This window comes from Macaca mulatta, chromosome 15 (genome assembly GCF_049350105.2).
Source record: "Macaca mulatta isolate MMU2019108-1 chromosome 15, T2T-MMU8v2.0, whole genome shotgun sequence".
In the NCBI taxonomy this organism is placed as follows: Eukaryota; Metazoa; Chordata; class Mammalia; order Primates; family Cercopithecidae; genus Macaca; species Macaca mulatta.
The window spans coordinates 12,062,402-12,077,127 of record NC_133420.1 but is presented as its reverse complement, the minus strand read 5'-3'; the positions used below and the strand labels follow the sequence as shown (position 1 = coordinate 12,077,127).

At 45.4% G+C, this 14,726-nt stretch overlaps 1 protein-coding gene across 1 annotated transcript; it reads left to right on the top strand.

The window, feature by feature from the left end:
* The first annotated feature begins 220 nt into the window (after nt 1–220).
* On the top strand, nt 221–13,978 carry LOC114675750 (uncharacterized). Its single transcript, XM_077966399.1, is given in 7 exon segments — nt 221–282; nt 5,064–5,754; nt 12,238–12,364; nt 12,560–12,617; nt 13,032–13,084; nt 13,087–13,326; nt 13,329–13,978. Coding segments are annotated over 7 exon segments (1,881 nt in total).
* Nucleotides 13,979–14,726: the final 748 nt, after the last annotated feature.

Here is a 14,726-nt window from a genome sequence, read left to right as displayed (position 1 = left end):
ATGTTTGAGTGCACTCACGCGTGTCTCAACAAACTTCCACTCCCTGCTCTAAACTCTGTGGCTCCTCAGCAAAACCCAAAAACAAGTATCCGTTTTCCTTCCAAATGGGAAATTTCCTGACCTAGCAAAACCAGCATCAAATCCACTTATTATGAGAAAGCTGATTACAGGCGAAGCCCCCTAGTCCCAGGATGACTCCTCTACTGCAGGAGCGGGAAGGATGGCCATAGCACTGGCCTTCCAGACCACATCTCCAGGCAGTTCGAAACCATTGCTGCTCAGGTGAGCCATGATAAAAATCGAAACCAAGTATCTCTGAAAAGTGTACATGTCAAGAACCAGACCTCGGACCGGACTCAGCAGAAATGGATGTTGCAAGGTTTGTTCAGAGACCTCCTTTCCATGCCCCCTTTCCCTGGGACTCCCAAAGTGCTGGGATTACAGGTGTGAGCCACCACACCCGGCCTGGTTTCTCTTCTTCTAAGGGCACTAATCCTGTCAGACCAGGGCCCAAGCTCATGACCTCATCTAACCCTAATCACCTCCCAAAGGTCCTACCCCCTAATACCATCACACAGGCAGTTAGAGCTCCAGTACAAGAATCTGGGGGAGACATAAACATTCAGTTTATAACAATGTCTTTTCAATCCTGTTGAAAAAAACAACCAAATGAGTAGGCGACAAAGTACCTTATATGTAAACAAGTCAAGACTTTTCATATTTCTGCTAACACATTTAGGTCAATTTAAAATGTCTGATAACAAGAGTCAGAAGCAGAGATAAATGAAAGTTAGTTACTCTGCATTTTAGGCCCACATTGAGCTGTCTTCCAATGACATTGTGGCACAAAGAACACTGCTTTCTATTCCTGGTTTTGCCACCAAAAAAGCTGGAACATATCCCTGTATTTCCGTTTATCTCTAAAATCACTTGGTTGACTTAGCAGACCTCCAAGGTCCCTTCCATTCACAAATTCCACAAATAACTTCCTACCAACAGAGGCTAAACAAATAAACTACACTGACGAAGGGGAAAGGTAACACTAGCAAACAATGAGATACACACAAGGTAAGACGTATAGAGAACTGGATCAACCACAAACTGGTGGACGATGAGCCGGCGGTGCATAAAAACACATTCCCTAACGATGGACAGAGAGGCAATGGCGCCGAGGTAGTATTGTTGAAGATTTCCTCTTTTAAATCTTCAAGATAAATGGTCCCATTGTTTATATTCATTCTGATTCAATGTGAATGTGAAAACTTCCTCCAGGGGACACAGACATCTAAAATCTTCCCAATGTATCCAATTTGTCACTTGATATTTTTACTGACAAGAAAAATGAGGGACTGAATATACAAACAGACCATGCCTGATCATATGTAGAAAGACAGAACTCAGATCACAACCTGTAGCTGCCCACCCAGGAAACCAATCCCCTATCTACAGTCAACAGCCAGGAGGCCAGCCAGGCTAGCACATCAGACAGAAAGCCAGACTGCTCTCTCTCCACAACCCAGAAACTAAACCACAACTCTGTCCCAGGGGACCAGGACTTGACTCAAAACTGACAGCCACCTCAATTTTGGCCCAGTGTTTCCAGTTAGGATCATTCAGAGAAAGCCAAATATGCCCCTACCCAATCACATAGGACACCCCACCTCTGCACAGCCGCCTCCGGCCCCCACAACAGCCTCCACTGGGAGCTATTCTTTCCATCCTGAAGCTTCCCCACTCCTCATCCGCCACTCACTTGCATGTCAGTCTCTGCCACACGCAAGTGACGGTGCCGACTCTCTTGCCACAGCAGCTCTGAGAAAGTCGCCTCTGCCTGTCTCATGTGGGCGGCTTTCCTTCATTTTCCCCAAAGAATAAGTCTTAAATGAGGGGCTTCTCTATATGGTCAAGCTATACAATTCAGAAGCCCAGCATGGCAGATTCCAAGCCTGGAAAGACCATACACCCCTCAGGTCCTCTTTCCACAAAACACAGCTTCCTGGAGTTCTTCAGTCACTCCCACCAACCAGGGAAGGAACCACGAGTTATGGAAAGATCAAGGGCCTTGAAGTCAAACTTCTGAGTTCATCCAGTACTTCATCTTTCAACTTAAGAAATTACATGGCCTTGGCCAGGCGTGGTGGCTCGCATCTGTAATCCCAGCACTTGGGGAGGCTGAGTTGGGTGGATCACCCAAAGTTGGGAGTTCAAGGCCAGCGTAACCAACATGGAAAAACCCCATCCCCACTAAAAATACAAAATCAGCCTGGTGTGGTAGCTCATGTCTGTCATCCCAGCTACTCGGGAGACTGAGGCAGGAGAATCACCTGAACCTGGGAAGCAGAGGTTGTGGTGAGCCGAGATCGCACCATTGCACTCCAGCCTGGGCAAGAAGAGCAAAACTATCTCAAAAACAAAACGAAACAAAACAAATGATGTGACCTTGAACAATTTTCTTAACTTCTCTAAGCCTCTATCTTCATCTTCAATAACATAATTTTACCTCCAAGATTGCATTAAATGGAATCCCACATGTAAACCAGCTGACATATATCAGGGGCCCAACAGCTGTGCGCTGCTACTGCCGCCCCACTTTACCCCAAGGGACAAGCGCAAGATGTCCAGAAAAAGCCTGTTGATCCCTACACCTCAGCATCCTGTGTTCACACAAGGCGCAGTGACATCCAGACTTACCGGGGTCACCCAAATACAAGACATGGTTTGATTTTTCAACTTAGGTACACATGGCTTCTAACGTTCACCATATATGATCCATAATTTAGAAGAGATTTTCCTACACTACCCCGTGGTTCTATTTTAGCAGACTTAGATGTGCCATAATAGCTCACTCTCTTAAGCCCTCTTCAGTGTCAAAAACAAAACTTTAATCTGTAACACAGTTATCAGCAGTGAAAGTGGAAAAGGTACCTACGAGTCAAAATGACCCTCTGCCCCACCCCGCCGCACCCTACAAAAAGCTGTTCAGGAGGATTTGGGCTGCCTATGAGAATGCTGTCTGTATTCCCAGGGACAGACAAACGCCTACCCTGGTTAGAAGCTGCGCTGCTCAGCCTCCGGGCTAGAAAGCTCCCCACGCCCTCTACCCAAGAAGAGAAGCAAATGGGGTGGCCAGGCTCCAGGATGTGGACTGTTTAGTGTGGTTTCTGCGGTCCAGGTCACCGCCATGGGTGAAGCTCTTCCTTCCTTCTTTTCCACCCAAGTGGCCAAGGTCCTACGGCTGCTGTAGGGCCTCTTCCCTATGACTCAGCCTAGGCATTCCCCTTCCCCTTCCTTCTGTTTTTTTGAGACGAAGTCTCGCTCTGTCACCCAAGCTGGAGTGCAGTGGCATATTCTTAGCTCACTGCCACCTCTGCATCCCGGGTTCAGGCAGTTCTCTTGCCTCAGCCTCCCAAGTACCTGGGATTACAGGCACCCGCCAAAACGCCCAGCTAATTTTCATATTTTCAGTAGAGACATAGTTTCAACTTGTTGGTCAGGCTGCTCTCGAACTCCCGACCTCAGGTGATCCACCTGTCTCGGCCTCCCAAAGTGCTGGGATTACAGGCATGAGCCACTGCATCTGGCCGAGTCAGCTCAGCCATCCTGACTTTTTGTTCTGGTAAAATTACTCTCTTCTACATCTACCTTCCAAGTAGCTAAATCAGAGATCTAGCCCTTGGAGCAGGCTTGAAGAATCCCTGTTTTTGGTCCTCAAGAGGTCCTACCAGGGTCTGGGACAATTCCAAGACTTGTGTTCTTAAAGAGGAAAGAAACCTCACATACACGGCTCTCGCAGAGCTCAGGCAGAGCTCAGGCAGAGCTCAGGCAAGGCTTGGGAGGCGGCCCTACGGTTTGGGTGTGCCATCTATGATAACAGATAAGAGATCTGAAGCCAGCTGTCTGGGTTCAAACCTCAATTCCAACAGCACCGGCTGTGTGATGTTAGACGACGTCCCCAGCCTCTCTGTGGTTCAGTTTCCTCACTGTAAAAGGGCCACAATAATAGAGCTGCTCTAAAAATTAAGTCAATTCGTGCATATAAGGTATTCAGAATAATGCTTGGTACATGGGGGACTTCAATAGACACGTACTGAACAAAGTAACCTAGCAATTACTAAATATACTCATGCAGGCCAGGCGCGGTGGCTCATGCCTGTTATTCCAAAACTTTGGGAGGCTGAGGCGAGAGGGTCACTTGAGCCCAGGAGTTTGAGACTAGCATGGGCAACAGAGCAATAATCCATCTCTAAAACTGTGTGTAACATACATGTATATATACACTCAAATGTTCACAGTGTATTTATAGTATACAAAATAGCTGGAAAACAGACTTAACTATTCACACTGGTTACTTCTAGAGAAGGGGGAATGCAAATTTCAGCTTTTTACCCCACACATATATTCTTGTATCATCTGAAATATTTAAGCAAATTGTATGTATAAATTTGCCCCGAAACACATAGCAGAACAATGTAGTTTTCACTCAAAAATCTTCAAATCATGATGGAATTGTCCTGTGAAAGTAAAGTTAGAGAGGTGAAAAGTCTCTCTCCAGCCTAAAAGCTCGTTCATATGACCTATATTACACAAACCAATGCAGACACCCCAATCCTTTCCCCACTGTCATAAGAATTTTTCAGTGAACTGCATTCCCCTTTACAAACTAGATGATAGTTCGAGTTACCAGGCAAGAACGTGGATCCAGTTCTGCTTTTTCAAAGGCCAGTGTTCCTCACATAATAGCAATGCATTCTTCAACCGGTCAACTGCCCCCAACACCTGAGCTCTCTGTTGTACACAACTTAACGAGGTCTGGGAGAAAACAGGTGCAAATTTCATTTAGTAACAACACATCCCGCCTGATTCCTCTGCTGGGCTAGTTCTCAAGTCATCTTTTTCTAAGCTTTCATTCGGCTCTACCACACGTACCTAGGCTGGGTAAAACACTTGACCAGGTTTTTTTTTTTCCGAGACAGAGTTTCACTCGGTCGCCCACGCTGGAGTGCAGTGACGTCATCTCGGCTCAGAAGCCAGCACCCGGATCCATGCAGCCCCCTCCGCGGCAGACGCGGGGAGCCGGGGAGCAGTGGGGACCGGCCCCTACCGGCAGGGCGACCGGGAACCCCGCGCGGGCCCACGTGGTATCGTAGCAGGGGCGAAGCCCCCGATGCCACCCGAGGCCGAGACAAAGCCCAGGCGCAAGGACCCCGGATCCCGACCTCGGACCCTGCGGAGCCCAGTTCTGAGCCGCCACGCCCGGGGCAGAGACCGCCGCCCGGTCCAGAGACCTCGTTACCCGTTTTCACCTCAGACCGCCGCCTCCGAGTGCTCGCTCCTAGCCGCGGCGCCTGCGCCGACTGGAGCGCAGCTGAACAGCCGACAGAGCCGTGGCAGCCTCAACAATGGAGTGCCGGGGCGGGGCCGCTGCCGCGGGTTCAGCCCGTGTTCCACGCTCAGGATCCGGCTCGGATCAAGGAGCTGCAGCTGGCGCGAGGCTGCGGCCGGAACACACACTACGCTGGGGAACAGGGCCCCGCCTGCCGCCCGCCGCACCGCCTCCAGCGGAGCCTGGCGCCCAGGGCCCGCCCCCCGGCCAATGCGGAGCGAGCCGCGCGGAGAGGGCGGGGCCTACGGGAACAAATGGAGGCTGGGCGGGGCGGCGCTGGGATTGGGCGTACAGGGTTCCGCGGGAGGACCGGACCCAAGAGCTGGCTGGATCCTGGACTCCTAGAAGACCCAGCTCAACGTCCTCCTGCAGTCTGCTCTACAGGACGCGTTCATCTCAAGCCCAGAACTCAGGCTTTTAGGGCAGAGAGCGAGAGACAGGCTTGCTTTACAAAAAGTGAAACTGAGGTCCAAGGAATAGGATTGCCTGCTGCCCAAAGTCACGTAGTCCCATTCACTCGTTCCATTGTCATTCAGCAAACATTTGGAAGCACGTATGGTGGGCATTAGGAGTGAAGAAGGGCCGGGCGCGGTGGCTCGCGCCTGTAATCCCAGTACTTTGTGGGGCCGAGGCAGGTGGATCACTTGAGGCCAGGAGTTCGAAACCAGCCTGGCCAACAAGATGAAACCCCTTCTCTGCTAAAAATACAAAAACTTAGTCGATCGTGGTGGCGCATACTTGTGGTCCCAGCTACTGGGACCTGTGTAAAACAGGACCTGCACCCTGAAGGCACTCACTCAGGGATGCTGCTGGGATGGGTGGATGCACAGTTAAGGTCTTCATAGTGGCTGTGGCTGACCCTATCCCCATCGCTCTTCCCACACACACCTGAACACTCATCACTCCCACGCTCGCACCCACCACTGAAAGCCTGGCCCCTAATCTGATTTGCCTAACAAGCTCCCCAGATGAACAACACATGCTTCCCTACCTCTCCCCTGCTAGGGCCCCACCGTGTTCTGGGATGTACTCAGGGATCAGGAGAACAAAACCTCAGGGAGTGAAAGGACATTCCAGGGTGCAGGCCTCTGCATCCCCCTCCATGCCCTCACTCCTGCCTGACACACCCTCACCCCTGTACCTGGCCAGCTCCTACCAACCCTTAAATTCTCACCAAGTTCTGTGGTGGCAGCCACACCCTAAAGTGGCTGACCCCCCAATAACCTATGCCCTTGTATAGTCTTCCTGACCTTGGGTACGAGCAAAACCGGTGACTGGCTTCTAACCCATAGAGCCTGGCAAAAGCAATCGGATGTCACTGTCACAGTGCGTCATCTTCTCACACTTGAGAGAAATGTTCCGCCTGCAGGCGCTGCCGAAGGGAGATAATGTGCTGAGAAAAGACCTTTAGAGGGGCCCGGTAGGCAAGGAAGCAAAAAGCTGGGCCTTTGTCAACTGGGTCCCAGGAAATGGATTCTGCCCTGGTGGAGCCTCAGATGAGGATGCAGCCCAGCTGCTTAGCGTGAGATCCCAAGCACAGGACCCACTAAAATATGCTCAACTCCTAGTTTGCCAAAATTGGCTTAAAAGTGTGTGTTGTTTTAAGCTTCTAAGTTTTTAGTTATTGCCTGTGAAAGTGTTAAAATATGAGACAATAACTTAGGTCCCTTCCCCATCACACACATTCTTCTTTCTGGCATTCATCACAATTATAGTTATTGATTGAAAATCTCCCTCTTGACTGGGTGCAGTGGCTCAGGAGTTCCAGACCAGCCTGGCCAACATGGTGAAACCCCATCTCTACTAAAAATACAAAAATTAGCTAGACGTGGTGGTGCAATCCTGTAATCTCAGCTACTCTGAAGGCTGAAGCAGGAGAATTGCTTGAATCCAGAAGGCAGAGGTTGCAGCGAGCCGAGATGACACCATTGCACTCCAGCCTGAGTGACAAGAACAAAACTCTCTCTCAAAAAAAAAAAAAAATTGTCTCTTGCCACTAGCATGAAGGTCCCATGAGAAGAAAAATGGAAACTCTTGCTCATAACAGCGCCCCAAATGCCCAGCACGGTGTAGTTCTAGGGCAGTGGGTCGATGGTGGACGCTGCTGGTTGGAGGACCCAGCTGGCCCTCCCAGCTGCCTTCTCCCTGGTCAGGTTCCATTATAGAGAACAGAATAGTTTCTTGCCTTTCTGGAGTCCCTCTTAGTGGGGATTGGCCAAGTGACATTGTCCTGCCCCAGGACACATAAGTGGAAGTTGGCTGAAAGGTTTCTAGCCATGGTGTGCTGGGGCGATTTGAACCAGGACATGAGAGCTGACCATCCATTGTTCGAGAATTCTGCAAGTTGGTTGTTCAACACATTCAATACTTCAAAATATCAAATAATATAAACTCGCAAATGAAAAAATGCATTAGACCAGATGCAGTGGCCCACATCTAACACATTGGAAGCCTGAGGCAGGAAGATCACTTGAGCTCAGGAGTTCAAGACCAGCTTAGGCAAAAAAGGAAGACCCTGTCTCCACAAAAAATTTTAAAATTAGCTACGCATGGTGGTGTGTGCATGCAATCCTAGCCACTCAGGAGGCTGAGGTGGGAGGATCGCTTGAGCCATCTGTTCAAGGCTCCAATGAGCTATGATAGTGCCACTGCACTCCAGCCTGGGTGACAGAGCCAGACACTATCTCAGAAATAAACATATTTCATATATCAATAAATTTATAATAGATGTATATTTATATATACATTTATGTATTACAATTATATATTTAGACGTAAATATATATTTCTTGTTTTATTTATTCATTTATTTTGAGACGGATTTTAACCCTTGTCACCCAGGCTGGAGTGCAATGATGCAATCTGGGCTCACCACAACCTCCACCTTCCGGGTTCAAGTGATTTTCCTGCCTCAGTCTCCTGAGTAGCTGGGATTACAGGCACACACCACCATGCCTGGGTAATTTTTGTATCTTTAGTAGAGATGGGGTTTCTCCATGTTGGTCAGGCTAGTCTCGAACTCCTGACCTCAAGTGATCTGCCCACCTCGGCCTCCCAAATTGCTGAGATTACAGGTGTAAGCCACTGTGCCCAGCCTATATGATATATTTATATATTATAATTATGTATATTAATTTTATATAATTATATATAAATATAAATATAAAAACTTTCCTTGCCTTCTCTTGTTTCTACCTACAGTCAGTCCCATAACTTCAAATACTATCTACATGTAATACTTTTAAATGTATATTTTTATATATATATATATATATATATATTTTTTTTTTTCTTTTTTGAGACGGAGTCTCGCCCTGTAGCCAGGCTGGAGTTCAATGACGCAGTCTCAGATCACTGCAACCTCTAACTCCCGGGTTCAAGCGATTCTCCTGCCTCAGCTTCCCAAGTAGCTGGGCTTATAGGCTTCCACCACCACGTCCAACTAATTTTTGTATTTTTAGTAGAGACAGGGTTTTGCCATGTTGGCTAGGTGGGTTTCGAACTCCTGACTTTAATTTATCTCCCACCTCGGCCTCACAAAGTGCTGGGAATACAGGCACGAACCACCTTGGCCAAAATATTTTTCTGTTTCCAAGCACTTTACAGGAGAGGAAAGCGGAGAATAAATCATCTGACACTCTACTGTAAAAAAAAAATCTTTGTGCCTCTCTTCTTTTCATCTTTCCTAAGTGTACATATTACCAAAATGTCTTTAGGTTGAGGTCCCCCTGTGAAAACTTTACAGGGTGCTGTGTTCTCAGCCACCCTCCTGTCTTTTCCTAGTCCTGGAATTTTAGAACTGTCTGGGGATGACCCAGGATACCCACAGTGGCCATGTCTATTGGAGGGTCTAGTGACTATCAGCCCCGGGGTCATCTCATCGCCAAGGACAGCCTGAGGTAGGGGGTAGAGTCTCTCAGGGGAGTAGCTGGATGCTCTTGGCCTTAGAGGAATCTCCTGGTATAATTTCATCTAAAATGGTGACCCCTTAGGGTTATTAAAATTTTAGGACATTAAAATTAATGGACAATACAACGTAATGTCATTAAAGCTAGGTCATTAAAACTGTTCCTCCAGCCAGAGTTTTTATTCCTCGGAGACACATTGATGGTCTGCCAGTGGGATGCTGATATTGGGAGGAAAAGGCAGAAATGATTTCTGCTCTCTAGATTGTCTCAGACTTGTGAAGAGAGAAAAACTGTCCCAAAGGACAAGGAAAACCCACAACAGAGAGGATGTGCAACAACCTGAACATGAAAATGCACTGAAGGCACACAGGAGGACAAAGAGCAGTGCCAGTGCCTCCTAGGTGGTCACTGAGTACTTTACTGAACAGGATGGGTGTCCCGAGGGATAGAATGGCCTGCCGTGACACTTACAAAGGTCTGTGTTGGAGTCAGCACTGCCTCTCCCTGAATTTGTTACCTTGAAAAGGCTTGTCCGCTTATTTGAGTTTCAGTTTTTCATTGACTGTAAGATACATGTTACCTGTACAGCTTGAAAGATAAACATACTATTTCCAAAGAGGCAAAGTAAAATGATGTATTTTATTTGCTAAAAATTCGTATTTATTTCTTCCCCGGAGTGAGTGTAGTAAGTTTTAAAGGTCTGTTCTTTTCAAGGGTGATTTCAAATGGAATTGTAGGACTTAGCTTTGTCAATGCTACCGGTGAAATAAAAGTGTGATAGATAAATTGATGATTTACAAAGATTCACCAAAATGTCAGTTTCCCTCTTGTAGCATGGTGAAGAATTAATGACAGTGGACACATCTGTATCCTCTTCTCTGGATATCTGAGGGTTTTGTTTTGTTGTTGTTGTTGTTGTTTTTTTTTTTTGGAGACACTGTCTTGCTCTGTAGCCCAACTGGAGTGCAACGGCGCCATCTCTGCTTACTGCAACCTCCGCCTCCCAGGTTCAAGTGATTCTCCTGTGTCAGCCTCCCGATTAACTGGGATTATAGGCAGCCACCACCACACCCAGCTAATTTTTGTATTTTTAGTAAACACGGGGTATTAGGCCTGGCACAGTGGCTCAGGTCTGTAATCCCAGCACTTTGGGAGGCCAAGGTGGGCCGATCATGAGGTCAGGAGTTCCACAGCAGCCTGACCAACATGATGAAACCCTGTCTCTATTAAAAATACAAAAAAATTAGCTGAACCTGGTGGCAGGCACCTGTAATCCCAGCTACTCGGGAGGCTGAGGCAAGAGAATTGCTTGAACCCAGGAGGTGGAGGTTTCAGTGAGCCAAGATGTTGCCACTGCACCCCAGCCCAAGCGACAATGTGAGACTCCGTCTCAAAAAACAAACAAACGAACAAACAACAAAATGACAGGGTTTTGATATGTTGGTCAGGCTGGTCTCAACCTCCGGACCGCAGGTGATCGCCCTCCTCAGCCTCCCAAGCTGCTGGGATTACAGGCGTGAGCCACCATGCCCTGCCCACTCTATTTTCTTTTTATTCCCTAAATTTTAATATGTTTGAGTTTGTCTGTTCCTTTATTACTGTTTTCTTACATAAAAGAAATTCTGCCTAATCCTTCGTAAAAAAAAAAAAATCTTCCTGTGACTTCTGAAAGTGTTCTGGTTTTATTTTTCATATTTGAATATATAATAAGTTGATTAGGGTTCATGGAAAGAGAAGAATGCAATGCATTTTCCCAAGTAGATGCCAGCCTGGTTTGTCTCATATTTTAAAACGCATGTGATTTCTTTTTCTCTTCTATAGTGCCTACTCTATCATTGATCAACTTTCCATATGAATGCTGGGTCATTAACACTTTTTTTTCCCTTTGATCTGCTTGCTCATCTCTCTGCTAATACTGTGCTGTCCTGAATATTTTCGTTTGAAAATCTTAGAAGTATGTTAGACAAGCCATCACTCTTTTTTTAGGTGACAAAAAATCATTAGACATTTGTCATTTTTACTACGTAAGAAAAAGTAGTTTTTCTTGCCTAAAAACAACCTGAGTTGGGAATTTATGTGATTTCATAGGAATAACATCTGGAAGTGGTGATATAAATGTCATTTTAAAAAACATGAGTCACATTTCCTCTTATTCTTTTCTACCTTGATATTGTGCAATGGAAATTTTTAAAATTGTGGCATTAGTATTACCAAATATCAATTATTGGTTTAATTGACTACTCAGTTAAATTTAGTGAGCCTACTCTGTCTTGGTGTAATCACATGGAATGGGCTCAATTCCTCAGTTAACAAGTGACAGCACGTGTAAAATATTGTCTACCAGGGAAACTCATTGAACACTTAGTGTTCAGACTGTGTTTTGGTGTCTGGTTCCCTAAGCACCACTGCAGTGACACAATATAATGGACCTTCAGCAGAAAAAGTTTTAGCAAATATATTGCATAAGCCATTTAGATGCAGTGAGTCATTCTTATTACTTGGGTTGGTGGAATCCCTTTCAAAATGTAAGTTACTAATACAAACAAAGATGAAACTTTGTGAGCAGGCGTTTTTAAGAATAAGTAGTCTCAGGACTGATAATATTAACTCCGTTATGCACATCAGGTAGGACTTTATTATGACAGATACTAGAAATGTACAAAGTGAAGTTAAAAGGTAACTCCTAGCAGCACATCTTACTTCCTGGATTCTCTAATAAGATGGGTGTTTCTACTTTGCTGTTGCCTTTTTGAATAGTTCAATTCTAGCATTAGTACTGCTGTGTGGGAGGGAGTATGTGTGAACAGAGTAAGAGTTGTGACAATCAAGTCACAGAATAAATGCTTGGAAATTTTAGAATCATGTAAACAGCTTATGGATTGACTATAGATTCCCAGTGCTGTCAGTCCCACCCATCCTTCTATCCACATGTGTGGGATGTTCTAGGACTCCGTGGCTTTTGAGGATGTGGCTGTGAACTTTACCCAGGAGGAATGGGCTTTGCTAGATTCTTCTCAGAAGATTCTCTGCAGAGAAGTGATGCAGGACACTTGCAGGAACCTGGTTTCTGTAGGTGAGAATGACAACACATTTCACTTAATTACAGAATTATTTCCCTATCATCAGTGCTATTTGTGATTTGGAATGTGGCAAGGGAATGATTTGGTGAAGAAATCAGGCATGGGCACTATGTACAATGAACATTAAATCTAGTAATGTTTCTATAGTTTGTAATAATTTGTGATAATTTTGTGGGTCTGTATTTTAGGAAGCAAATGGAAAGACCAGAATATTGAAGATCACTTTGAAAAATCTGGGAAAGAGATAAGATAATTTGCACTGAGAAGAGGAAATAAAGTCCTCTGAAGGAATCTTAGCTTGTCATGAACTTAAAAACAAGCGATCAAAACAAATAAGAGTCACTTGAAATTTATTTCTTTTTAGAAAAATTTCACCCAAAATGTAATGTACTTCAGCGTAGCAGTCAGTGTTTGGAAAACAGTTTACTTGAAAATAGTACTACAAAATTGTGTACATGAATGTTCCTAATTTGGTCATAGCCATGCAGGTGGTAGCTGTGTTTTCAGTAGTAACCCATTTACTTTCAAATAATTCAGTCATGGCAACAACAAAAAAAAGCATTTTCCTTGGTATTGGTAGCAGTGTAAGTCAAAGACCTATTAATAAGTAGAAAATTATTAAACCAAGCAATAATAATGTGCTTGTCATTTTTTTTTTTACAGAAATCATATGATACAGAGACTGTGTGAAAGCAAAGAAGGTAGTCAGTATGGACAGTTGTCAGCCAAATTCCAAAGCTTGATCTGAATGAGAGCATTTCTGCTGGATTAAAACAATGTGAATGAAGTATTTGTGGAAAAGTCTTTGTGCGTCATTCCCTCCTTAATAGGCACATCCTAGCTCACTCAGGATACAAACTATATGGAGAGAAGCAATATAAATGTGAACAGTGTGGGAAACTCTTCGTTTCTGCTCCAGGTGTTAGAAGACACATGATAATGCACAGTGGAAATCCAGTTATACATTTGCTATATGTGGGAAAGCTTTTTATGTTCTCAATTCAATTGAAAGACATCAGAGAACTCACACAGGAGAAAAACCCTATAAATGTAAACAATGTGGTAAAGCGTTCACTGTTTCCGGTTGTTGTCTAATAGATGAACGAACTCACACTAGAGAGAAACCCCACGAATGTAAGGAATGTAGAAAAACATTCAGATTTTCTTGTTCCTTTAAGACGCATGAAAGGACTCACACTGGAGAAAGACCCTATACATGTAGCAAATGTGATAAAGCCTTCAGCTGTTCCACTTCCCTTCGTGACCATGGAAGCATTCATACTGGAGAGAGACCCTATGAATGTAAACAACGTGGCAAAGCCTTTAGTCTTTTGAGTTCCCTTTGTAACCATGGAAGTACTCATACTGGAGAGAAAGCCTATGAATGTAAACCATGTGACCAAGCCTTCAGTCGCCTCAGTTCCCTTCACCTCCATGAAAGAATTCATACTGAAGAAAAACTCTATGAATGTCAGAGATGCAGTAAAGCCTACATTCGTTCCAGTCACCTTACTCGCCATGAAAGAAGTCATGATATAGAGGCTGGGTGTAGTGACTCAGCCTATAATCCCAGCACTTTGGGAGGCCAAGGAGTGTGTATTGCTTGAGCCCAGGAGTTTATAACCAGCTTGGATTAAAACAATGTGAAACAACCTGAGCATCATGGTGAAACCCTGTCTCTACAAAAAATAAAATAATGCCAGGCGCGGTGGCTCACGCCAGCTACTCGAGAGGCTGAGGCAGGAGAATGACGTAAACCCAGGAGGCGGAGCTTGCAGTGAGCCGAGATCGCACCAGTGCACTCCAGCCTGGGCGACACAGCGAGACTCTGTCTCAAAACAAATAAATAAATAAATAAATAAAAATAATTAGCTGGGCATGGTGGCACATTTCAGTGGTCTTAGTTCCTTTTCAAGGACATAAAAAGCAACAGAGGGTTGGGGGAAAGCCCTGTGCATGCGGATCACCAGGTCAGGAGATCGAGACCATCCTGGCCAACATGGTGAAACCTTGTCTCCACTAAAAATACAAAAAGTAGCTGGGTGTGGTAGCATATGGTTGTAATCCCAGCTACTCAGGAGGCTGAGGCAGGAGAATCACTTGAACCCAGGAGGCGGAGGTTTCAGTGAGCCGAGACTGTGCCACTGCACTCCAGCCTGGTGACAGAGTGAGACTCCATCTCTAAATAAATAAATCAATAAACAAACAAATAAATAAATAAAGCCCCTTGAATGTAAGAAATGTGGTAAGACATTTACTCTTTCCCATTCTCTCATAAACATGAAAAGGCTCACACTGCAGAGAAACCTTAAGAATGTAGGAAATGTGGTCAAGCCTTCAGATTTTCCTGTTTTT